The sequence below is a fragment of the Pelodiscus sinensis genome, chromosome 12 (assembly GCF_049634645.1).
Source record: "Pelodiscus sinensis isolate JC-2024 chromosome 12, ASM4963464v1, whole genome shotgun sequence".
NCBI classification, from domain to species: Eukaryota; Metazoa; Chordata; order Testudines; family Trionychidae; genus Pelodiscus; species Pelodiscus sinensis.
In genome coordinates, this window is record NC_134722.1 from 7,864,158 (window position 1) to 7,888,387 (window position 24,230).

At 42.2% G+C, this 24,230-nt stretch overlaps 1 protein-coding gene across 1 annotated transcript in view; it reads left to right on the forward strand.

The window, feature by feature from the left end:
- Window positions 1-1,005: 1,005 nt before the first annotated feature.
- ZDHHC7 (zDHHC palmitoyltransferase 7) overlaps window positions 1,006-24,230 on the forward strand; it is a 52,036-nt gene continuing 28,811 nt past the window's right edge. Inside the window, exons 1-3 of the mRNA XM_075939972.1 lie at window positions 1,006-1,224; window positions 15,925-16,006; window positions 23,126-23,448. Coding sequence (XP_075796087.1) covers window positions 23,143-23,448 — 306 coding nt within the window. The 5' untranslated portion in view covers window positions 1,006-1,224; window positions 15,925-16,006; window positions 23,126-23,142. The remainder of the gene's footprint in view (window positions 1,225-15,924; window positions 16,007-23,125; window positions 23,449-24,230) is intronic.

Below are 24,230 nucleotides of genomic sequence, written 5' to 3' on the forward strand. Positions count from 1 at the left end.
CAGCAGCACAGAGGGTAAGGGGGGAAGGGCAGGAGCAAATAGGCATGGGGAGAGCGCCACACAGAAACGTCTGCGATTAACGTGTGTTAATTTTTTTAACATGTTAATTTTGTCCTGCATTAATTGCAGGCATTAATGCACGTTAATTGACAGCCCTAGTAAGTACTGTAAGCTCTGGAACCTTTTGAGGGCCTATTAATGGTGGATACAAGTCAGTGCACCATGAACAGTTTATGATGTCTATACCATCGCCCCCAAAAGAAAGGTCATGGTCTCATGTCAACCTTTCACAGTTTCCAGCTTGAGAACCTTTTATCTAGTGCATTTCTATATCTGCAAAAGAGCTTGCTCTGATAAATATACTGAATGCAGGCACCCTAATTCCGCATTCCTCTGTAAATCTATAGTGTGTGCTTGCTTTCATTACATATTTCACTCCGGGCACTAAATAACACATCCCACCCATCATGCAATAAGAAACTGATCTATAGCACCCACTCACCCCACCCTCCCATTTCACATACAAGATGCAGTAGAGCCAAGTAGGACTGTTGCATAGTTACTTAATTTAACTCTATGCAGAGTTACTGACATTGCAACAAGGGAGGTTTAGGTTGGACGTTAGGAAAAACTTCCTAATTGTCAGGGTGGTTAAACACTGGAATAAATTGCCCAGGGGGGTTGTGGACTCTCCATCACTGGAGATATTTAAGAGTAGGTTAGACAGACAGCTACCTAGACAGTGCTGGGTCCTGCCCTGAGAGCAGGGGACTGGACTCCATGACCTCTCCAGGTCCCTTCCAGTTCTATGAAATGTACCTAGATCCAGCTGCTTAGACAAGCCAGCTGGAGCGCATGCGCACTGCCTAACCCTTGCCCGGCGTGTACATTCCACCGCCAGTCGGGGGAACACGCGCGCTTCCGAGAGGCAGCTGGGGAACCGGCCGTAGTGCGCATGCGTCTTCCCGTGAGCTCCGCGCGGCCGGGGCGCATGCGCCATGAGGGGAGTCTCGCTTCCGGCGCGGGGCCGCGCCCTCTCTGGTTTCCGGGATTCGCCGAGCCTCCGGTGCCGCAGCTCCGAGCGGCCGCCGCCCGCAGAGCCAGGGGCGCCGCCGGCATGGGCTCGGCCCCGGCGCGAGCCGCTCCGCGCCAGCAGCACCGGGGCGCCTGGCTCCGCGCTGCCCTCTGAGCCGCCGGGGGCCCGGCACGGAGGGGCCGGCTGCGGTGAGTGCGGGGCCGGCGCGGCACGCGCCCAGGGGCCTCCCGTGGGCCCTCCCGGCTTCCGTCCCCACCCCGCCTTGCTCCGCCCCCGCCCCCCCACCGGCCAACCCCCCCCCCCCCCGCCGCCCCAGCTCCCTTCCCCCTGCTCTGCTACCCCAGTCCCTCCCTCTGCCCCTCCCCCGCCGGCCAGCCCCCTGCCTCGCTCTGCCCCCCTTTACCGCACCCCCCCCCCCCCGCACTCTGCTGTCCCTGCCATCTCGCCTTGTCCTGCTGGCCGTCCCCTTCCCCTGTGGTGTCTGCCCCCAGGTCCCTTCCCCACCAGCCTACCTCTTGCCCCAGCTCCCTCTCCCTCAACGGCCAACCCCTCGCCCTGCTCTGTTGCCCCTGCCCCCTTTCCCCACCAGCCAGCCCGTTGCTCTGCTCTGCTGCCCCTGCCTCCTCCCCTCACCAGCCAGCCCCTCTCCCTGTTTTGCTGCCCCCAGGCTCCACGATCACCACTGGCCAGCCGCTCAGTCCTCACTCATCTGCTCCCTCTCCTGCCCCCATTCTTGGTTTCTTTGTCCCCTGGTATCCCCTTGCTCTTTTTCACCACCGCTTCCTCTTGCCCTCCTTCCTGAAGTGCTCTACCCCAGTCTTGTTCTGCTGCCCCAACCCTTCCCCACCTTGCTGTGCTCCTCTTTATCTTGTCTCCTGCTTCCCCTCTCCCATTCAACTGGCCTCCATCTCCCTATGCTGTCTTTCCGTTTCTCACTTGCTTTTGCAGTTTTCACCGCATTACAAGTTGGGCCTCCTCTGGAGTACCCTTCCACAAGTTGCTAGACAGGGCTCTGCTGTTACTCCCCTTCTGAAGAAAGGATAGGACATGTCTTGGCAGTGGGCCTGCTCCCTCCCTAAACCCTAGGGCAGTGTCTACATCTCATTCCTTCAGAGGGTGAAATTGGAAGGGACCTGAGTGTAATCAATGGAATGTCAGATATGGCTAGGTCTTCTCTCCATTCTCCTCCTTCCTACCCTGCCAAAAAAAAATCTATCTCCCAAATCCCATTATTGGTAACTACAATTAACAGTAGAGTGTGTGTGTCAGCTGATATTTGCTGCTCTCTTTGGCTGGTTCAGTCTACTGGATAACATCAATTATATTTTCAGTTTCTGCAGCCATTGAATAAGAAACTAGTCTGAGACTTTTAATCTCATGCTGATGCTCTAATCAAAATTGAAAAATAAAAGGATTTAAAGTAAACAGTGCTAACATCACAGTTAATAAAAATGGCACCCTTGTAAGTAGTAGATATCTGAAACCTCTCTTACACAATGCACTAGAGCTGAGATAGATGAAGAAGTTGTAATTCCTTGGAGCACCTCGCATTCTATTCCATGGCTTCTCAAACTGGTCCGGGCAGTGCTACTGGTGGTCCACAGGGTTAGCTTCTTAAATGGAGATGCCTTTCTGTTTCCATCTGGGAGGAACAGAACACACAAAATGGAGAGATTAAATCATGAGCACTCAACTAGAAAGACAATCCATGTCCTCCTTGCAAGTGCAAGTGAGGTATCCATAATACAATTGTATTGTGAATTACACTATGAAGTTTGATAACCCCTGGGCTTACCCTGCTTATTATATACTGCATAGGGTACTATGGTGTCTAGACCCTAAGTTGTGACTTCATCACTTTGTTGTGGTTTCCTGAAGATATGAATGTATAAACATATGCCCTGATACTTACACCTATGCTTCAAGAACATAAGTACCGGTAATTGCACTGAAATTAACAGGACTATGTGCATTCATAACAGGTTTAGAAGATCTTCTGAAATATTGGCTCAGTCTGAGAATTCTGTATGTAATTTGTCAGATTTGTAGAAAAACAGACAACCCATACTAAAGAAACACATGTCAAATCACCTTACTGTATGTCTGTCTCACCTTATTGTCTCAACTTGCTCATTTTGACTTTTATTTCAAATACTTTGTGCTATGTGAATTTGAATCAAATAGTTCTTACGTGTGGTTTATGAAGGCATTAATTCCCAAGGGGAATAAATTAATAGTCTGGCACAGCAGTTGAGATGCAGGTGAAGCATGGAAAAGAACCAACAGATTTTGCTTGTCTGGTGTGTTCTGAAAACAGAATGCTTGATGTTTTTTAATGAGTAATAATGACACTTGCTGCTATTACTACTACTAATAGATTAATACTGAAAATGGAGTAATTTGACATGCTTGTGAAAATAGTTCAACTTTTTGATCTTTGTTGTCTTGTTGAATCTTGAAAGGAAAGATCACTGATGGGTTAACAGACAGAAAAATGTGTTGCCAGCTTAGTGTTCCAAAGTACAGTCAGTCAATATGACAAACCACATTCAAATGATAAGCCCTTAGCTTAGACGGGTAAACTTGTAAAATATTTGGTATGTTAAAATTTGTAATTTAGGATTTTGACACACCAACTCAGTAGTAGTAAGTGGAATTTTTTTTCCTGGCCATTGCTGCAGAATTTAAGCTGCTGCCTTTTTAAAAATAGTTTCTAGCCCCCTGGAATGTGAATTGAGGAAGTCAAGTCTACCTGAATCTGATTTAAAAAAAAAAAAGGTTTCTGAACAATCTTAAGACCTAAAGTCAACCACCAGTTTACAGCCCAGAGATGTAGCCTGCACTATGTTCTTTTGGGGGTAAATGCCTCTCTCTGTCTGCTCTGTACATTCTAATGTAACCCAATGACTTGAATCTAGGTTGGTGGATCTATGCAGAGGCAGATCTGCTATCCCCTCTGCCACATCCCTGCTGTGATTGAGGTCTTATGGAGGAAGTCTTATGCATGGGGTTTCCAACTGTTCTGTCCCACCTATGGAAGAGTGGAGTAAAATTTTGTTACAAATGTGAACTGCCTTGTTTCAGTGAGTTATCAACTCTGGGTTTGTTTCTCAGATGCCGTACGCCTTGGCTAGTACTTGTATCAAATGCTACCAAATCAGAAAGGTAACATACTACAGGTGTAAATGCTCTATAATAGGTGAAAGGTAGTGCAGAATTAAGCCCTGTGTCATAATCCTAGACTGCTATAAGTCTGGAATTTCAAGAGTTTCAGTCAATCCAAAGCCCTTGTTGATTGTGTGTACAGGCAGCGTGAGTACATCAGGTCTTCTGGTTAATATCTATTCGAGGATTTGACAATAGCATATCTAAACTCTGAAAAGATGTGGAAGGAGATAGACTCAATGAAACAATATTTTTAGGATTATGATGATTGCATCTCAATTATAGTAATGTAACTTGAAGATATATTTATAGAGATGCATTCTAAAACCCTGCATAAAAACAAGTAATCTCAGAGCTGTAATGTATATAATGAGGGCTGACAACTTTTTGAACATTTATTGGTAATTTTAGAAAAATTGTTTTAATAGAAGAAATTCTAGATAATTGTGTTAGTAAATAATATGCTTCCTTGGTAGTGAATTATATAGTTTAGTATTCTTTGTAAGGATGGACTGTTTCAGGTCCAGAAGCAGAAGGGAGAACATCATGGTGAGAAGGATACTGCTGTCAGTGGGTTTTTGTCATTTCTAAATTGAAAAAAATTCCATTAGTAGTACATTGTCTTTTTCTCTGTTGGACTGATAACTTCACAGCACAATCCCACTTAACTCTTTCTCTTACTTTTGTGGATACAGCTTCAAGATTTAAAAATAAGTTAAAGATGTAATCCTGTGAGATGCCGAACTACCTCAACTTTCATTGATTTCAGTAGCAGTTGAAATGTTTTGTGCACTACTGTGCAGAGCTGATGACCTAGCACAGAAGGACACAAAACCCTTCTGCTGGCCCAGCTAGCTCAACTGGTTAGTGCATGGTGCTAATAACACCAAAGTCGTGAGTCTAAACCCCCTGCTGGCCTACACAGTGGGCTCAAGAAGGGGCTTGTCTTCCTTATAAATTTATGACTGGCATGGAGAAAGTAAATAAGGAAAAGTTATGTACTTGTTCCCTTAACTCAAGAATGTTATGTACTTGTTCCCGTAACACAAGAGGCACCAAATGAGATTAACAGGTAACAGGCTTAAAACAAAAGTAAGTTTTTCTTCACACAATGCACAGTCAACCTGCGGAGCTACTTGCCAGAGGATATTGTAAAGACCAGGACTTGAACAGGATTCAAAAAAGAAATAGATACATTAATGGAGGATTAGTCAGGATGGGTAGGAATAGTGTCCCTAGCCTCTGTTTGTCAGAAGCTGGAAATGGGTGACTTGATTACCTGTTCTTTTTGTTCCCTCTGGGTGGGTATTGGCCACGGTTGGGGGGCAGGATAGATGGCCCTTTGGTCTGACCCAGCATGCCTCATTTTATGTTCGTTTTTTAACACTTTCATTTAGTACTTTATGTAAATGAAGATACGCTCCTTTGTTCTACATATGTTAAATAAGACAAGGAAAATTCAGTATGCCAGGAAAAATATTAGTGTAGAAAACAACTTAGTGGAGAAAATATTGATAAGGATAGGGAGAGATTTCCTGAAGTGGTTTAAATCACATGGGATTAAGAGGAGAGGGAGTACAAGACTAGATTAGGGGACAACAGGGAGGAAGGTATGTACCAGAGAGGTGGGAACGGACTCTAAATACACCAAAGGAATTGAGACCCAGATTCACAAGGGTATTTGGGATCCTAACTTCTAATGAAATAATTAAAAATGAGGAACCTAAACACTTTTTATGGCTACGGGCCTTAGAGAAGATTGGGAGGGGAAAAAAGTGTAGGGAAAAGAGAAGCAGAGAGAGAACTGAAAGATTTGTATAGGATGCTTTGCTGTGGGGAGTGGATAAAAAGGCAGGTGAGGGACTGGAAAAAGTGGCGGGAAGCCAGAAAAGAGATTAAAGTAATTGGTGTTTCTAGCAATGTGCAAGCTGGGTGATACTTAGCTGTTGACAGGAACTTGGCCAAGGCTTTGCATATGGAATGAGAATAGGAAATAGATGGAGATGAGATGTCCATAGATTTAAAATTACATCTTAAACTTATCAAGGTAAGTATAGACCTGTGAAAACTCACCTTGGGGCTCTGTGTTTTACCTGTACATTTAGCAATACAAGCACACAATGAATTTTCCTATTGTTGGTTAAGAGGAAGAAACACTGAATTTTTATAGCTGTCTGGGGCAGGGACGCTGTCAGGACTCTGATTTTTAAGCTAATGGCAATTTGGCACTTTCTCTCTTTTTGCCCAGGCCAGTGCGTACTGGGGATATTAATGTGTAATTGAATAGTTGTGTAACCGCATGAGATTTTAGTGGTTACACTGCTATTGAATAGTCGCTGGGTGTGGGGGTGGCAGCTAGTGCAGTCCAACTCCACTCCCAGGGAACCCCTAGCATCGGTTCCTGCCTGCTCCCCCCCGACCCGCTGCCTGTGTAGGAGGCAGCACGGGGTGGGGGAAAGCAGGTCCATGGAGCTGGCACGTGTGGAGAGCATGCTTGAAAGCCAGCTCCCTGTGCATATTGGCTCCAACCTACCCCCTTCATACTGTATCAGAAGCAGTGGAGCAGGGATGGGGATTAGGCGGATCCTATGATAGAGGCAGCAAGGGGGTGCCTGTGATAGAGATAGCAAGAGCGGAGCAATGTGCGTAGTAAGGACGTTAAAATTGGGTTATTTTAGTAATTGAGTAGTTGATAAAAATGTTATCAACTGCTCGATTACTTGATAAGGGAAGACAGCCCGGCTCAGTACCAGCTCATGCCGAGACCAAACTCTGCTGCGGCTCTGCAATTTAACCTCTTCTATAGAGGCAGCAAAGGGGGGTGAGATGTGAGTAGTCAACTCAACTAGCTTATAGGGTAGTCAACTGATCGACTGCTCTCTTACGTCCATAGTGTGTAGTCAACAAGATTAACCAATAACATTGATGTCCCTAGTGTATACACAGCATCCCCAGTATAAGTTGGCCCAGTATACATCTGTTCCACACTAAAGTTGTTGATGCTTATAGGAACCGATGTGTTATAAGTACTCCCATTTCCTGCTTTTAAGTCGCGCGAAAAAACCCAACCAATTTGCGCAAATGGAAGTCTGCCACAGGAAGAAAATTCCCTGCTTTAAGTTGTTTCTCTATAAGTCCAAGATTTTTTGGAATGTATCTTGGATTTATAGCGAGGAAGGCCTGTACCTGAATCTTTGTTGTTTGTGAAAACAGACTGGGGACTAAAACATAAGAACGGCCATACTGGTTTAGACCAAAGGTTCATCTAGCCCAGTATCCTGTCTGCTGACAGTGGCCAATACTAGATGTCCTAGAGGGAGTGAACTCAACAGGTAATTGTCATGTGATCCCTCTCTGGTCATCCAGACAAACAGAGGCTAGGGACACCAATCCTACCCATCCTGGCTAGGGGAGGGATAGCTCAGTGGTTTGAGCATTGGCCTGCTAAAAACAGGGTTGTGAGTTTAATCCTTGAGGGGGGCCACTTAGGGATCTGGGACAAATCTGTCAGGGATGGTCCTTGGTCCTGCAGTGAGGAAAGGGGACTGGACTTGATGACCTCTCAAGGTCCCTTCCAGTTCTATGAGGTAGGTATATCTCCATTTATTTATTTGCCATTGATTGCCATGGACCTAACCTCCATGAATTATCTAGCTCTTTTTTGAGCCTTGTCAAAGTCCTAGTCTTCACGACATCCTACTACCCTACCTTCTATGTATTATAACTTGGGTTGTTTTTGCTGTTTGTTGTATTTTGTAGAATCAGTGTCAGTGTACTCAGTAGAAACCCCACATCCCTGCTGGTCAGATCCCTTTTACTACAGTTCAGGTTGCAGTGTGGCATGTCTATGCGATGCCTTCACGTGCACCAGGAGAGACGCAAATTCTAATGCACACTCACCTGTCATGCATTAACTGTCCTTTGTGGGCCCTGCTGACATTCAGTAAAAGTTCCCTGGTGTATCTTAATGTAGTAGTGTTTTGAAATTGGACTACATTGCTTACACACAGTAAAAGTTCCTTAGTACATGTCAGAGTCCACGTAGGACAGGTAGTATGTGACACACTAGTGTACATGAGAATTTACACTTTTGCTTGTACAGACTAATGCACCATGGTAGACTAGTCCTCTGTCAAGGTCTTAACAGACTTCACTGAATCATTTCAGGGACAAAATATGATGTAGGAATTTACATTAAATTTAAGGCTAATTTTGTATTCTAAAGTTGTCACGTTTGTTGGTGATAGGTGACATTTATAAATACCTTAAAATTGCGACAGTAAAAGGTCTGCTATTGGGAACATTTGGGGAATGGAGTGTGCTGTTAATCGAATACAATAAAATCAATTAAGTATAAAATAGTAATCCCGTATTCACCACATCAGTAGTAGTAGAGTGCTGCAGAGTGGTTGATTTCTCGAAACACTTAGGTGTGTAAAGTAAAAACTTTCTGTACAGTAGGTTATCTTATGAGACTACATTCACTGTGAGCAGCACACAGTGTACAACCAGATCACTAAAAATACAATTAATGATAAAACTATGCTAATATAATTTAATCTTTGATTCAAAAGGCACTTCAGGATCGTTATCTACATCAATTATCATTATAGATGTAGAAGATTGGCTAAACTCTGTAATGACATGCGTCAACTGCTCTTTTGAACAAGCCCCTGATTTCAGTTTCCTTACTTGTCTTCTGCATAAAGCTAGGGTTCAGAATGTGCAATTGCATAACCTGTTGGGCAGTAACCTAGTCCCAGTTACTAGATTTGTATTGGGAGATATCAGAAATGCTGGTTAATTGAGCTTTCTTGTTGAGTGAGTGCTGGATAACCAGGCTTTTACTGTATATGTTTTGATAATTCTAGCTTCGTTTTGTGTAATTGTTCAGAGTTTTTGATGTTTCGGTGGCAATTTTAATGGGTGGCCAACATAAAAGCACGTGCAGTCATGTGATGAAGTTTTTAATGTTCTTGGTACAGCTGATATAGCCATTTTTAAAATCAGATAGTTGTAAAAGTGACATATAGCTGTTGCTTTTTTGGAAAGTTGGGGAGTGGGCAAGCATTCCTATTTTTAAAGATAAAAGGGAAAACTTCTAATGTTTCCTTACTTAAATGTATGTACCTGCTGTAGAATGAAACAATACAAAGTGGTGATAAGAGACTGGCAAAAGGGACTTTAGAATAGTTCTCTAAATTTTACCATAAAAGTGTACAGTCTCTTATCAAAATTCACCTCTTGGTCTCAGAGATGAGCATTTATATAAGGGTTACATGGGGAGTGGGAGAGTCCTTTTTGAAATTCAGTTATAGAAAACCAAGTTATTCTGTTATTGCTTATTCTGTTACCCAATATTCAAGGTCACACTGTATGTGGCGTAAATACTCAATAATAGGTGAGTCAAGTGCAGAACAGTATCTAGAGCAAGCCAGAGCTGACTTTGTTAATAAAGGGCCTTTCCTGGATCTTAGAGAGGCATAATGAAAAGTGACTTTTCCTTTTACTAAAGTAGACACTGATTCTGTCTCGGTAACTTAATCTCTCTGCACAGAGATTTTATATGATTCTTTGAGCTTTGTCTCAGCCTGAGGATCAGGATCACATGTCTGCCATTGTGAAGGTGAATTTTTATCAGTGTCAGACAGTTGCTGTCTACTGTCCATACCTCCACTGGAATTATATGCAGTGCCGCGTTCCTTCAGGTATGAAATACTGCAGCACTTTGCCTTTGAAAGGTCAAAGTTTAATCTGTTACTTTCCGTTAACTAGAAGTCTGTTACTCCAGTCCTGTGCTTTGCAGGTAGCTTTGTTTTAAGACTCGGGTAGGCTTTACGTAAATCACTTTACAGCTTTACAGAATGACCTGCCAGAGCATTACTGTTGTGTTCGAATAGTGCTGCAGTCTTGTGGATTGCAGAGTGTGAGGGAGTAAAGGAGCTTTCCAGCAACTGCTTATATGTAAGGAAAGTGGAGACATGGCTCAATGCTGTTGGAAAGTCTTAAGCTTTTCAAGTAATTGGAATAGTCATTTGTGTAATAACACTTTTTTTGTAATTATTAATTTTAAATTAATCAGCAATATCTTTTTTTAAAGTAGCTTTTATTTTGTAATCCCTATTTAAGCAGCCTAGAAGTCACGTGACTTAATGTCACTGTTATTCCTGTGATCTGTCTGCAATTGGATTTGCAGAATTTCACTGAACAGTGGGATACAAATTATGTTGGGGGGGTATATTCCCAGTGGAAACAAGACTGCTAACCAAACTGGAATCAGGTGTTGATTCATTATTTGTGCAAATGGTTATGCATGGATCATACTGTGTATCTGTGGTGTTTTCTTGCACAAAACAAAGGTTTTTGAGGATTTTGGAGAAAACATTGATTGGACTAAAACTTAATTTTAGTGTAAGAGAACACAATTTCTTGAGCTGAAACAAAATACAGGACTATGTAGCACTTTAAAGACTAACAAGATGGTTTATTAGATGATGAGCTTTCGTGGGCCAGACCCACTTCCTCAGATCAAATAGTGGAAGAAAATAGTCACAGCCATATATACCGAAGGATACAATTAAAAAAAATGAACATATATGAAAAGGACAAATCACATTTCAGAACAGGAGGAGGATGCAGGGGGGGGGAGGGGAAGGAAGGTAAATGTCTGTGAGTTAATGATATTAGAGGTGGGGAAAGGTAGATGTCTGTGAGCTAATGGTATTAGAGGTGATAATTGGGGAAGCTATCTTTGTAATGGGTAAGGTAGTTGGGGTCTTTGTTCAGCCCCCCGCGGAGAGTGTCGAATTTTAGCCTGAATGACAGTTCAGGGGATTCCCTTTCTTGAGCTGTGTACTTCGAATGTGTAAATCTGTAGTCTTGGGCAAAGCTATGAGAACACTTAGCACTTTAGAAGATATTAAGTGCTTTCCAAACACTTATATTCCTCTTCCAATGACAGTATGCCAGGGGAGCAAGGGACCAAATTCTGGGATAGCAGAACAGATAGGCCAGGGAGATAATCTTTCTGCCCCCCTCCCCTTCCCCAGAAAGGACAAAATATTTTACAGTAGGGATGTTAACGGCTACCCAGTTAACCGCAACATCATCTCCCCCCTTCCCTGGCAGTTGTGAGGAGTAAGGAAAGCTGACAGGAGCACTTGCTGCTGTAGTGTGGACAGTGCCAAGCTCGACTTAAGGTAAACCAACTCCAGCTATGTAGAATACATATGTAGAATACATAGCTGGAGTTGAGGACCTTAAGCCGACCTTTCAGGTCTAGGGCAGACCTGACCTCAGACACATTACCTTACCTGTCTTCTCACCTTCACATTAATGAATATAAATATAAATTGTGAGAATTAATATAATAAAGATAAGAATAAGTACAGGTTGGACCTCCCAGATCTGGCACCTTTGGTACCTAACTGGTCCTGGATGAGGGATTTTGCCAAACTAAGGGAGGTCATTTTTGTACCCCTGCCACCGGCACTTCTGGCCGCTTGCCTCCCAGCTGGCTCCCCACCTCCTGCTGGCCCCGCTGCCCTGCCAATCTGCTGGGTAGCCATCACTGCCATGGCTTTGCTGGGCAGCCTGGTGCTGGGGCTCCAGGCACTGTGCGCACTGTGCTCTGGGACTCTGGACAGCCGCATGTGCTGGGGCTCCTTGGGCAACCACACGCCATGTCTTCCAGCCCTGCTGGGCAGCCCAGCTGCCTGTGCTGGGCGGCTCCGCCATCAGCTTTCTGCAGGCAGTCCACTCTCCTGCCGGCCCCTCATGGATCCTCACTGCTGGCCCTCTGCCAAGACTCTCTGGTCCTGAAACATCCATGCCGGACCATGGATTTTACCAAAGCAGAGAGTCCTGATGAAGAGTTCAACCTGTATATAGGCACGACAAAAAAAATCCAGTAATCCCATATAGTTAGGCATCTGCTTACATTTCCGATTTTTAAAGAGATACACACATTTGTTAAGAAACCTGTCATTTCCTGTTTCTCTTGGAAATCCATCTGGCTCGTGTTTTCATTTTTAGGAGTACTAGGGGGTGGTGCCCCTTGTCTCTGGGGATAGGCAGGCCCAGCTCTCCCCTTTGGCCGCTGGAGAGGGCTTGGGTTGCGTCAGCCCCAGCTTCTCTCACCACTGGCCGCTGGGGAGGGGAGTGCTAGGGCTGCACCAGCCCTGGCATCTCAACTTCCCCCCGGCCTCTCTTTTTCCTTCTCCCCCCAGCCTCTCGGGATCTGAGCTACTCGAGGCTGTGGTGCGTCTCTGCCCAGGGCTCGATCCTGTGGTTCTACCCTGGCTCACTGAGAGAGGAGCAGAGGCCTTGCCTCCCATTGCTCTTCTCAAGCAGCTCCCAGCTGCATCACAAGGTGCCCAGGACCAAATGGGCAGAGGGAGGCTGTGAAGCAGCTGCCACACACGGAGTCAGGCTACCCTGCTTCCTGGCCTTCTGCTTCCCAGCCCCGCTGCTGCCCGCTCCAAAGCAGCCCAAGGCACCTCTGGACAGACAGCTCCCTACCTTTGCTCCGCAGCCTTGCTTCTCCACTGTGCCCAGGGGAGGCCACATGGCTCTTAGTACCATTGAGCATGGGGGAAGGCTGAGGGAGGGGACGTAGAATATTCATATTTCTACCGAGACTTATGAATCTGACGGCTCCAAATTAAATGATATAACTGCTATATCAGGAATCTTATAGTGGGTACTGTGGAGTAATCCTTGTTGTTGTAAGTCATGTTCAAACAAGACACATTCTCCTTTCTTTTCATGGCATGCTAAATGTGCTTACCTATAAGCCATAAATATGATGATTGGTACTTGGACCCAGTAGAGCTGAGTTAAGGATGCTATAGATATTTTTACTCAGCATCTCAGTTTTTTATTGTAAAGATTAACTATAAAAAGAACTATATTAAGGAAAGTGTGTCTCAAACTGGGCCAGTGGTGATCTGTAGTAGGGATATAAAATCCCATGTAATTAGTTAACTGGCTAAACATGGTTAATCATAGAATCATAGAATAATAGGACTGGAAGGGACCTCGAGAGGTCATCGAGTCCAGCCCCCCGCCCTCAAGGCAGGATCAAGCTCCGTCTACACCATCCCTGACAGATGTCTATCTAACCTGTTCTTAAATATCTCCAGAGAGGGAGATTCCACCACCTCCCTTGGCAATTTATTCCAATATTTGACCACCCTGACAGTTAGGAATTTTTTCCTAATGTCCAATCTAAACCTCCCCTGCTGCACTTTAAGCCCATTACTCCTTGTCCTGTCCTCAGAAACCAAGAGGAACAAATTTTCGCCTTCCTCCTTGTGACACCCTTTTAGATATTTGAAAACCGCTATCATGTCCCCCCTTAATCTTCTTTTTTCCAAACTAAACAAGCCCAGTTCATGAAGCCTGGCTTCATAGGTCATGTTCTCTAGACCTTTAATCATTCTTGTCGCTCTTCTCTGTACCCTTTCCAATTTCTCCACATCTTTCTTGAAATGTGGCGCCCAGAACTGGACACAGTACTCCAGCTGAGGCCTAACTAGTGCAGAATAGAGCGGCAGAATGACTTCACGAGTTTTGCTTACAACACACCTGTTGATACAACCTAGAATCATATTTGCTTTTTTTGCAACAGCATCACACTGTTGACTCATATTCAACTTGTGGTCCACTATGACCCCTAGATCCCTTTCCGCCATGCTCCTTCCTAGACAGTCGCTTCCCATCTTGTATGTATGGAACTGATTGTTCCTTCCTAAGTGGAGCACTTTGCATTTCTCCTTATTAAACCTCATCCTGTTTACCTCTGACCATTTCTCTAACTTGCTAAGGTCATTTTGAATTATGTCCCTATCCTCCAAAGAAGTCGCAACCCCACCCAGTTTGGTATCATCTGCAAACTTAATAAGAGTACTCTCTATCCCAATATCTACATCATTGATGAAGATATTGAACAGTACGGGTCCCAAAACAGACCCTTGAGGAACTCCACTTGTTATCCCTTTCCAGCAGGATTTAGAACCGTTAACAACAACTCTCTGACTACGGTTATCCAGCCAATTATGCACCCACCTTATCGTGGCCCTATCTAAGTTATATTTGCCTAGTTTATCAATAAGAATATCATGCGAGACCGTATCAAATGCCTTACTAAAGTCTAGGTATATGACATCCACCGCTTCTCCCTTATCCACAAGGCTCGTTATCTTATCAAAGAAAGCTATCAGATTAGTTTGGCATGACTTGTTCTTCATAAACCCATGCTGGCTATTCCCTATCACTTTATTACTTTCCAAGTGTTTGCATACGATTTCCTTAATTACCTGCTCCATTATCTTCCCTGGGACAGACGTTAAACTGACCGGTCTATAATTTCCTGGGTTGTTCTTATTTCCCTTTTTATAGATGGGCACAATATTTGCCCTTTTCCAGTCTTCTGGAATCTCCCCTGTCTGCCATGATTTTTCAAAGATCATAGCTAAAGGCTCAGATACCTCCTCTATCAGCTCCTTGAGTATCCTGGGATGCATTTCATCAGGACCTGGTGACTTGCTGACATCTAACTTTCCTAAGTGATTTTTAACTTGTTCTTTGTGTATCCTATCTTCTAAACTTACCCTCTCTCTGCTTGTATTCACTACGTTAGGCACACCTCCAGACTTCTCGGTGAAGACCAAAACAAAGAAGTCATTGAGCATCTCCGCCATTTCCAAGTTCCCTGTTACTGCTTCTCCCTCCTCGCTAAGCAGTGGGCCTACCCTGTCCTTGGTCTTCCTCTTGCTTTTAATGTATTTATAAAAGGTCTTCTTGTTTCCCTTTATGCCTGTAGCTAGTTTGATCTCATTTTGTGCCTTTGCCTTTCTAATCTTGCCCCTGCATTCCCGTGTTGCTTGCCTATATTCATCCTTTGTTAGTTGTCCTAGTTTCCATTTTTTATATGACTCCTTTTTTATTTTGAGATCATGCAAGATCTCCTTGTTAAGCCAAGCTGGTCTTTTGCCATATTTTCTATCTTTCCTACACAGCGGAATTGTTTGCTTTTGGGCCCTTAACAACGTCCCTTTGAAATACTTCCAACTCTCCTCAGTTGTTTTTCCCTTCAGTCTTGCTTCCCATGGGACCTTACCTACAAGTTCTCTGAGCTTATCAAAATCTGCCTTCCTGAAATCCATAACCTCAATTGTGCTGGTCTCCCTTCTACCTTTCCTTAAGATCATGAACTCTATTATTTCGTGATCACTGTCCCCTATACTGTCTTCCACTTTCAAGTTCTCAACTAGTTCCTCCCTATTTGTTAAAACCAAATCCAGAACAGCTTCTCCTCTGGTAGCTTTTTCAACCTTCTGAAACAGAAAGTTGTCTCCAATGCAGTCCAGAAACTTATTGGATAGCCTGTGCCTCGCTGTGTTAGTTTCCCAACATATGTCTGGATAGTTGAAGTCCCCCATCACCACCAAATCTTGGGCTTTGGATAGTTTTGTTAATTGTTTAAAAGTGTTTTGTTAAACATTGTTTAACCAGTTAACTGATTAAATGGAGGTTGGTGGGGTTTTCTATATATTGATTCCATGACCAATCAGTCCTAAAATTACTTAATAAATGATAGAGGTTTACATTCTATTCTAATTGTACTTCCAAAGTCCTTCGGTTATGGTAGATTATGCATACTTAAAACTGTTTCCCTGAAGCAACAGCTCAGTACTAACCAGTTCTTACTGTCTTTTCAGATTACATCAAATATGACCACGTGCATTTTAGAAGCCTGAAGGAAGGGCATGATGTCAGAATAACACACACAACATTTGTGAGGTATGTGGGTTTTTTGTGTTATGCTCAAACCTTATCTCAAGCTACATTTGTCTTTAATGCTGTGTTTTATTTGAGTTTTACAACTGTAACTTGAAAATGGAAGCTGAAGTAATTAAATTGATTCTTTGTAAGCTTTTATTCTCATTTTTCTTGAGGTGCAATGGGCTGGGCGAATCCTGCATTTGAATTCTTTTTTTGTATGTCTCTTTTTCTTTGATGTGTTTGGTTTTTATGCTGCTAAAGTCTTTGTTCCAGCCAAAAGATCTGTTTAAATTACATCTCATTTCTGCTGAGTCATCATGGCCATTTACATGTCCTTTGGAGTCTTTGAAGTTTGGTACTTAAATTTGTGTTCAACAAGTTCCAAAGTAGGATGCGTCTCTAAGTCATTTTTGATGGGTAAACTTCCTGACAGAATATATTATATTATCATTCTGCTGACATCTCACAAAGTTTGCTTTGATTTTAGTTCTTCCTACCATGTTTAGATTCAACTTCAAATCAGAAAGCTTTGCTCCTTGTAAATTACATGTTGTTTGCTTTGTAATATATTTCTTTGTAAAGATGCTTGAAAGGTGTATTTCCTTAAATAAACCTTGTACAGGTTGGATCTCCCTGGTCCGACACCTTCGGGACTGACCAGTCCCAGATAAGGGATTTTGGCATACCAGCGGCGGTCATATCTTGCCGCCCCGCTACCAGCTCCCTCCCTGGCTGGCTCTCCCCCCTCAGCTTCCTGCCATGCCATTCCCTGACCCCTTCGCCTGCCACTCTGGCCCTGCTGGACCACGGATGTTGCCAGACCAGCGCCTCTCAGTTTACAGAGGCTTCAATCTGTATAATCTTCTTGTTTTCCCAGGAAGTTGTTTTCTTAAATAACTTAAATCCCAGTTATCAGTCACATAGTCTACTTATGACTTCACTAGAACACCTGCCCAGTGTTGCCTTGGCTTTTCAGGGTAAGGGGCTGGCGGTGAGGGGGGCTCAGGATTCAGAGCAGGGCCTTGGAGATAGGGGGGCAGGACTGAGGGTGTGGGTGGGAGCAAGAGTGAGGATTGGGGGACAAGGGAAACAGGGATTCCTATCTGGCGAGGCTTTCTCTCCCCAGCCCCTTCTGTCTGCCAGGGGTCTTCTCTCTTCTCCCAGCCTTCCCCCTGGTGCTGCATCTGCTCTCTGTGTAATTCCTTTTCGTGTCTCTCCTCTCTCAGCCCCACTCTCTTACCATGTTATGGGAAACAGTCGCATTCTTGGCACAACCAAACCCTGACCTTTCTTTAAGTTAGGATAAGATGAAGCCGCATACCTCTTACCATTTAGGAGGAGTTCTTGAACAGACAGACTCAATAACAGATAGATGTGCACATTTCTAAAATATATAGGTAAATATTACGGCTGCCAAAGAGAGCTAAAAACTTGTTCTTGAGAAGTAATTTAGAGTTATCAAATAACTGATGCTAGTGGGCATACTTGTATGGAGCTGCATTATTAACTGCGTTTAAAAAATGGTTTCGTTTGGTAGCCAAAGGTGAAGTCATTTGGAATTGTCATTGAATATTAAATACTAGAAGGAAAAACCTTTCCTAACCAGATTAATTTAACTACGTATGATATGGGAGAAGTGAAGTTTGTTTTCCCAAGACTTTTTCTAGAATGCAGCTATCTTTACTGTCATTTGTAACTAGGAGGATTTTTAATGTATTGCATTCAAAGGAGAAGACTTTACAAAAGAGAATTTACTTGGCCAATAGTTTCTTGATTTACTACTGCTCTGATCTAAGAACACTTACCTTGATAGGATAAATTTAATTTAGACATTCCAATTTATAATCACTATGTTAATAGTGTCTGTCCTTGGACCAAGTGAGTCAAAGATCATTGAGCAGTCTGACACTAGGGTCAGAGAGGAAGTAGATAGAACACTTTAATTAGGATAGCTAAGAGTTAGTGATGTGTAGGCATCCTTCGATCCCGAGTTAGTGATAAAGACTAGAAAAATGAAGAGCATGTGAAAAATGCATATAGTTGTGTAACTTTCTCTGATAGCAACCCCAAGTGTGAATCTTTCATAAATTAATTGGTAAGTGTAGACAATGTAGAGTATCGTTTTGGATTAACAAAGCAGTAAATGTATTCAAGATTTTGAGGTATGACCTAAGTTGCAATAAAACCCAGAGGTCATAGGGAGGCTACCATTAGCACAGAAAAAATACTAGACATCTGCTCAGCTGTCTCAAATCAATATTGTGCTTTCAAATTTCTCTCCGGCATGGCCTTTCCTAGTTCAGAATCAATAGCAATTTTAGGACTGAGTGTACTTCTAGGGTTGCATGCTATTTTTGGAACTTTGTGTTCAGACTATAATCTGTCTCCTGTGTGTTGATAATACTTTGATTTTACCATTCCACCCAGCTAGTTACAGGTGACAGAGGAAAAAAAATTGTTTAAGAACTTTTAAGTTTTTGAATTTTTGTTTTCATTCTAAATTGGAATGAAAACAAACATTTCCAAAGGTTTTCACAAAACAGAGCTGTATCAAAGCATCCCTTTTCAGGTTGAAAAGGTCAGGTTGTTGGTATTTCTCTCCAGAAAGTTCACAATGGACTTGAGAAACCATCCTGTCACATTTCATCAGCAATATGACGAAGCAGGTTGTTGTAGCCTGATAGTTCATCAGAGACAACAGCCGTAGTCCATATAGATCAGGACTGAAAACAGGAAGCAACATTTTAATGGAAGGAGAAAAATCTTGTTTGGAAAATCAACAAGTCAAAAATACAGCCCATATAAAATCCTCATGTTTACCGTTAAGATTATGATGCAACCAGCAACTGAGGAAAATTAAAGTTGGTTTGCTATCCATCCTTGCTGTATGGTGTGAAAATATTCTAGTTTACAAAACAGTGTTTTGAAAGACAAAAATAGGAAATGTGAACAGCAGGCAGAATGTGTGTCTGCAAGATTAAATTGCTACTTAAATTGCTGAGCGTAATTTCCTACAGGGGTTTTTATTTGCCTGTTTATATCTCTTCATATGACTTGAATAGCCACTGGCCTGCTTGCTAACTTACCACCTGAACTGATCTGAATTACTACTGTGTGTCCTTACAGCAATTTTTTCTTGGAAACACTTTTTATACTGTGAGACTAAATCATCCCCTTCCCTGTTTCTTTCCTTCTTTACTAAGATAGCTGCTAGATTTTTTTACACCAGAGTCCTATAGGTTTAACTAAATCAGTGCAACATTACATCTTTATTTATACTGGTGCCACGTGCATTTAGACAAGCTTCAACACGGAATCTGTCCCTGCTCCTATGTCAACAGTAATGGCTAAAATACTGTCGTCAGATGAAAACACTGTAGCCCTTCACATTCTGGAGCAGTCCATGCTCCCTCTGTAAATAATTTATCAGTACAGACTTAATCATTAATTTCTTTAGACTAAGAGCCTCTCCAAAGCACAAGCTAGAGGACTTGAAATAGCTTTCCTGAACTAGAAAATTGCAGAAAATAACTTGGAGGTCCCTTACAGGTCATTTAAATTTATTTTATTTCCCTTGGAATAACATTAAGCATACATGTAACTTCAATATTGCAGTCTCCTCTCCTGTTTCAGAAACTTGGTGTATTTCAAGGCATCAAGAAGGTAGCAATAAATACACCTGTTTGACTGCTTATGGTAAACGACTATTCATTCCTAATGCCAATATGTCATAAAAGATCATGATGATCTATGCACAGGAAATACATGAATAGAATTTGTTGTACTGCCACAGTTTTAACTATGTGCCTTATTTTATTTTATTCCATGAATAAGCAATGAAAACCTATTGGGTTCTAAAGTGATAGAAATGTAGCCGTGTTAGTCTGGTGTAGCTGAAACAAAAAACAGGACTGTGTAGCACTTTAAAGACTAACAAGATGGTTTAATAGGTGATGAGTTTTCGTGGGCCAGACCCACTTCCTCAGATCAAATAGTGGAAGAAAATTGTCACAACCATATATACCAAAGGATACAATTAAAAAAAATGAACACATATAAAAAGGACAAATCAAATTTCAGAACAGAGGGGGAGATGGGAGGAGGTAAATGTCTGTGAGCTAATGATATTAGAGGTAATAATTGGGGAAGCTATCGTTGTAATGGGTAAGATAATTAGCATCCTTATTCAAATTTGAGTGTAAAGTGTCGAATTTAAGCATGAATGACAGTTCAGAGGATTCTCTTTCAAGTGAAGTCTTAAAAGGTCTTTGAAGCAGGATGCAGGTAATCAAGTCGTTGAGACAATGTCCTTTCTGGTTGAAATGGCAAGAAACTGTTTTTTCTTTGTGATCCTGTCTGATATCTGTTTCGTGGGCATTGATCCTTTGGCGAAGTGTCTGAGACGCTTATCCAATGTACATAGCAGATGGACACTTTCGGCACATGACTGCATAAATTATATTTCTGAATGCGCAGGAATACGTGTTCTTGATCTTATAACTCACTTGGTTGGGTCCAATAATGGTATCAGCAGAGTGAATATGTGGACAAAGCTGGCAGCGGGGTTTGTTGCAAGGGAAGGTACCAACAACCACAGGACATACCACACTAATACCAACCCTGGTACCTTCCCTTGCAACAAACCCCGTTGCCATATGTGTTCATTTTTTTAAATTGTATCCTTTGGTATATATGGTTGTGACAATTTTCTTCCACTATTAGATCTGAGGAAGTGGGTCTGGCCCACGGAAGCTCATCACCTATTAAACCATCTTGTTAGTCCTTTAAAGTGCTACACAGTCCTGTTTATTGGGTTCTAAGGTCTTATCCTCTGCTTAGGAGACTGGCCTTTTCTGCTAGTCTGCAGTCACTTGGTTATGACTAAAAATAAATAGTTACTTAAAACTGCAAATCATTTTAAGTACAACACAAGATTGTAGGAGAATGTTGTCTTTTCTGTACTCCAAAGCAGGAGAATATGTATACCCAGGCTCAAACCGTGAGACCTCACTTATGTTCCTGTAAGTTAACAATTGGGAAAGGAATGTGAAATTGACCAGAGACTGGTACAGCATCAGAGTAAAAAGGATATTCATATGAATTACCATCTGGATCAGAACAATGGTCTATTTAATCAACTATACTATTTAATCAGCAGTGGTCAGGAAGATATGAGGAAACCCTGAAATAGGAGATTTTGGAATTATCTGCTTATGGAGGAAATTTCTTGCTAATCACTTCAGTAAATCAGGTTTATACCCTGAAGCATGAGGGTTGATGTTCCTTTCAAGTTTTAGGGGTTTTACAGCTTAGTAATGTGCCACTAGGTACATTGTATATGTACATGAACGAGTTCATACTTCATTTACATTTGTAAGTTTTCTATATTGTGGTAAGTGCATCTCTCCCCAACCTGTTTCTCACTATTGGCACAGGATGGGAGGCAGCATTCTCTTCATGTTTAAAACCCTTATGAAAATTGTGGATTAAAGATTTCTCCTCTGTGACGGAGTGGGGATTTTGTCCATTTTTGCAGTCCACTGTGTTCACTCTGATTTTGTATTCACTGGTTCCTTTGTTGTTGCTTGATGTGATTCCTACTGTCCTGTGCTGCTCTGCAGTGACTCTGTGTATGTGTGGGCACTGCAGCTCTATCTGCATGGGGGGAGGGGGGAGGCTGGACATGACTCACTGTGGAAGTATGTCAGTCTCTCATGTCCTGAGGATCAGGTGACCGCAAATAACACCTTGGGCCTGGAAGCAGGACAAAGCAGGAGGCGGGGCTATGGGCCCCCCGCTTTCCCCACGGTGGATTGTACTGACTGCTCCTGGTTCCTGTAACAAGAAATCTGGGCTATGCTGTGTCCCTGTGAACCAATAAAACTGTTCTGCCTGCTGGCTGAGGGTCATATGCGGCTGCGAATGGCGGTGTAGGGCCCAGTGACTTCCCCACACTCCATGACACCCTCATCTCAAAGTTGCAATGATTCCAGAAAAATGAAATTGAAGTCAATATATTTGCCTTCCTTTTAAAATGTGTCAGATAAGGGAATTGGTATGTAAATTACTGGTACATGTTGAACCTCTCTAGTCTGGCACACTCTAGTCCAGCAGGATCCGTGGTCTGGCATGATTTTAGCTAGCCTGATATCTTACTTATCGTGGGTGTAGCCAAGTTTCTCATGGTCCCATAAAGTTTGTTTACAGACACCAGTCCTTGATCTCAGTGTTTTTGGCTGTTACTTAGCTCTAATCTACCCCTAAATGTCTTCTAAGATATTTGGTAATGCTGCTAGACAACATTGACCTCCCATGGTCCTGCAAATTCTCTGGTTCAGCACCTGTCAGGTCCCAAGGAGGTCAGAGTAGAGAGGTTACACCTGTATTTTTAAATGAAGGAAAAATACCTCACAGAAAACCAGCCTCTCAATTTTACACACACAACTGGTTTACAGACAGATTTTGCCACCAGAAAGTGAGACACATTTGGACATAAATATTCATTCTCAGTATTTCCCCTAATTTTCCATGCACTGTGTATTGTTTTAAAATAGATATCGTTTTTGATCTTGGGCCAGCATACTAAAATCAGCTCGTCCTCTTACTGTCCTTGTAGCATTCAAAATCTCAACTGCGGTCAGTTTTACTTGCAATTTAAAGGAATATTAAAGCTTTTTTTTATATTCATGTGAATTCAGAGGCTTCTGCCTGAATTTTTTTTCTCGAGTAGTGTGTGACTCATGCTGATTATACAAATCCCCTTATTCTTTTGTAAATTACATAAATAGCTGATTGAATAGACCAGAAGTGTGTATATTCTGTCTGCAGTATTGACTGTGAATGAGGAGTAATGGGACTTGCAAAATTACAGTACAGAAGTCTTACAGTCAGTGTAAATATTTTTAGAAATAGTAAGTTTTCAATAAACAGTTTTCAGAATTGCAGATAAGCACTTGTAAATCGTCCTCAATTACTTACAGAAACATTCCAGCTTGAAACAGTCATAGAAAGTTCATTATTTGTAATGAAAACCCCACGTAAGCCTTTGATTCTCTTTTCATATCATAACAATAAAAGTTGACAGCTATTTTTCATGGTTTGTTTGTACATAAACATAGTTTCTCCATCTTTCTTCAGGGCAAGTCCAGAAAACCATGCAGTCATCAGGGCACAGATTCCGTGACGTTGAGCACCATCCTCTCCTTGCTGAAAATGACAGCTATGATTCTTCTTCATCAGAAGCCGATATGGCAGACAGAGTATGGTTCATCCGTGATGGCTGCGGCATGGTCTGTGCTGTTATGACGTGGCTTCTAGTTGTCTATGCAGACTTCGTAGTGACTTTTGTCATGTTGCTGCCTTCCAAAGACTTTTGGTACTCTGTGATCAATGGTGTTCTTTTTAACTGTTTGGCAGTGCTAGCTCTGTCATCTCATCTGAGAACTATGTTAACTGATCCTGTAAGTATGATTATTTTCTTGAAACTGGGTCATTCTTTCATGTTTAGTCAGTTGCAGAGAATAAAGTGAGCAACTCTGAGTTCCCTTTTATAGATAGTCCATATTCTGCTGCTAGGATAATTTTTAGTTGCAAATTGGTGAAAATAGATTGAAGCAGAGGTTGGTCTCAGTCTTCAGCATTTTACTCTTTTATGGTGTCATAAACAAGTCTAGAACTAAGTGGAAAGCAGAGGAGAAACGGTTAAAAAGTGAAAAGGAAAGGAAGACAAATGGGAAATGTAGGGTCACTTAGTCAATATTCGCTATTCGAGTTCATTATAGAAGATCATTAAAATGCCTGTTTTGTTTTGCAACTTTTTACTGGTTCCTGAGCTATATTATCAAATCTAGATAATTTTATTAAAGTTGTTTTATTCCAGGTGATATGGTAAGAAAATTTTCTGCTTCATGAATAAAAAAGTGAAAGTTTTCAGAAGTATCTATGGAACTTTTGAAAACCTCACTCATCCTTAAGACTTGTTGCTAAAACTGATAGGTCAAACCCTGGTAAATTTTATTGTGTCAGTTAAAATGTGGAATAAATTGACCGCTGTAGAGGGGATATTTAAGTAGGACTAGGGCTCATTTGGCATTATAGTATTTTTCTCTCAATAAATCTGAGATTAAAATGTTATGAATATTTTTCTTGAGTAAATTAATTTAATCTGTCTGCTGATCTAATTATTAATGGTTTTAATAAGACTCAGCATAGCTTTACTTAATTTTTAATAGGAAACCTAGAT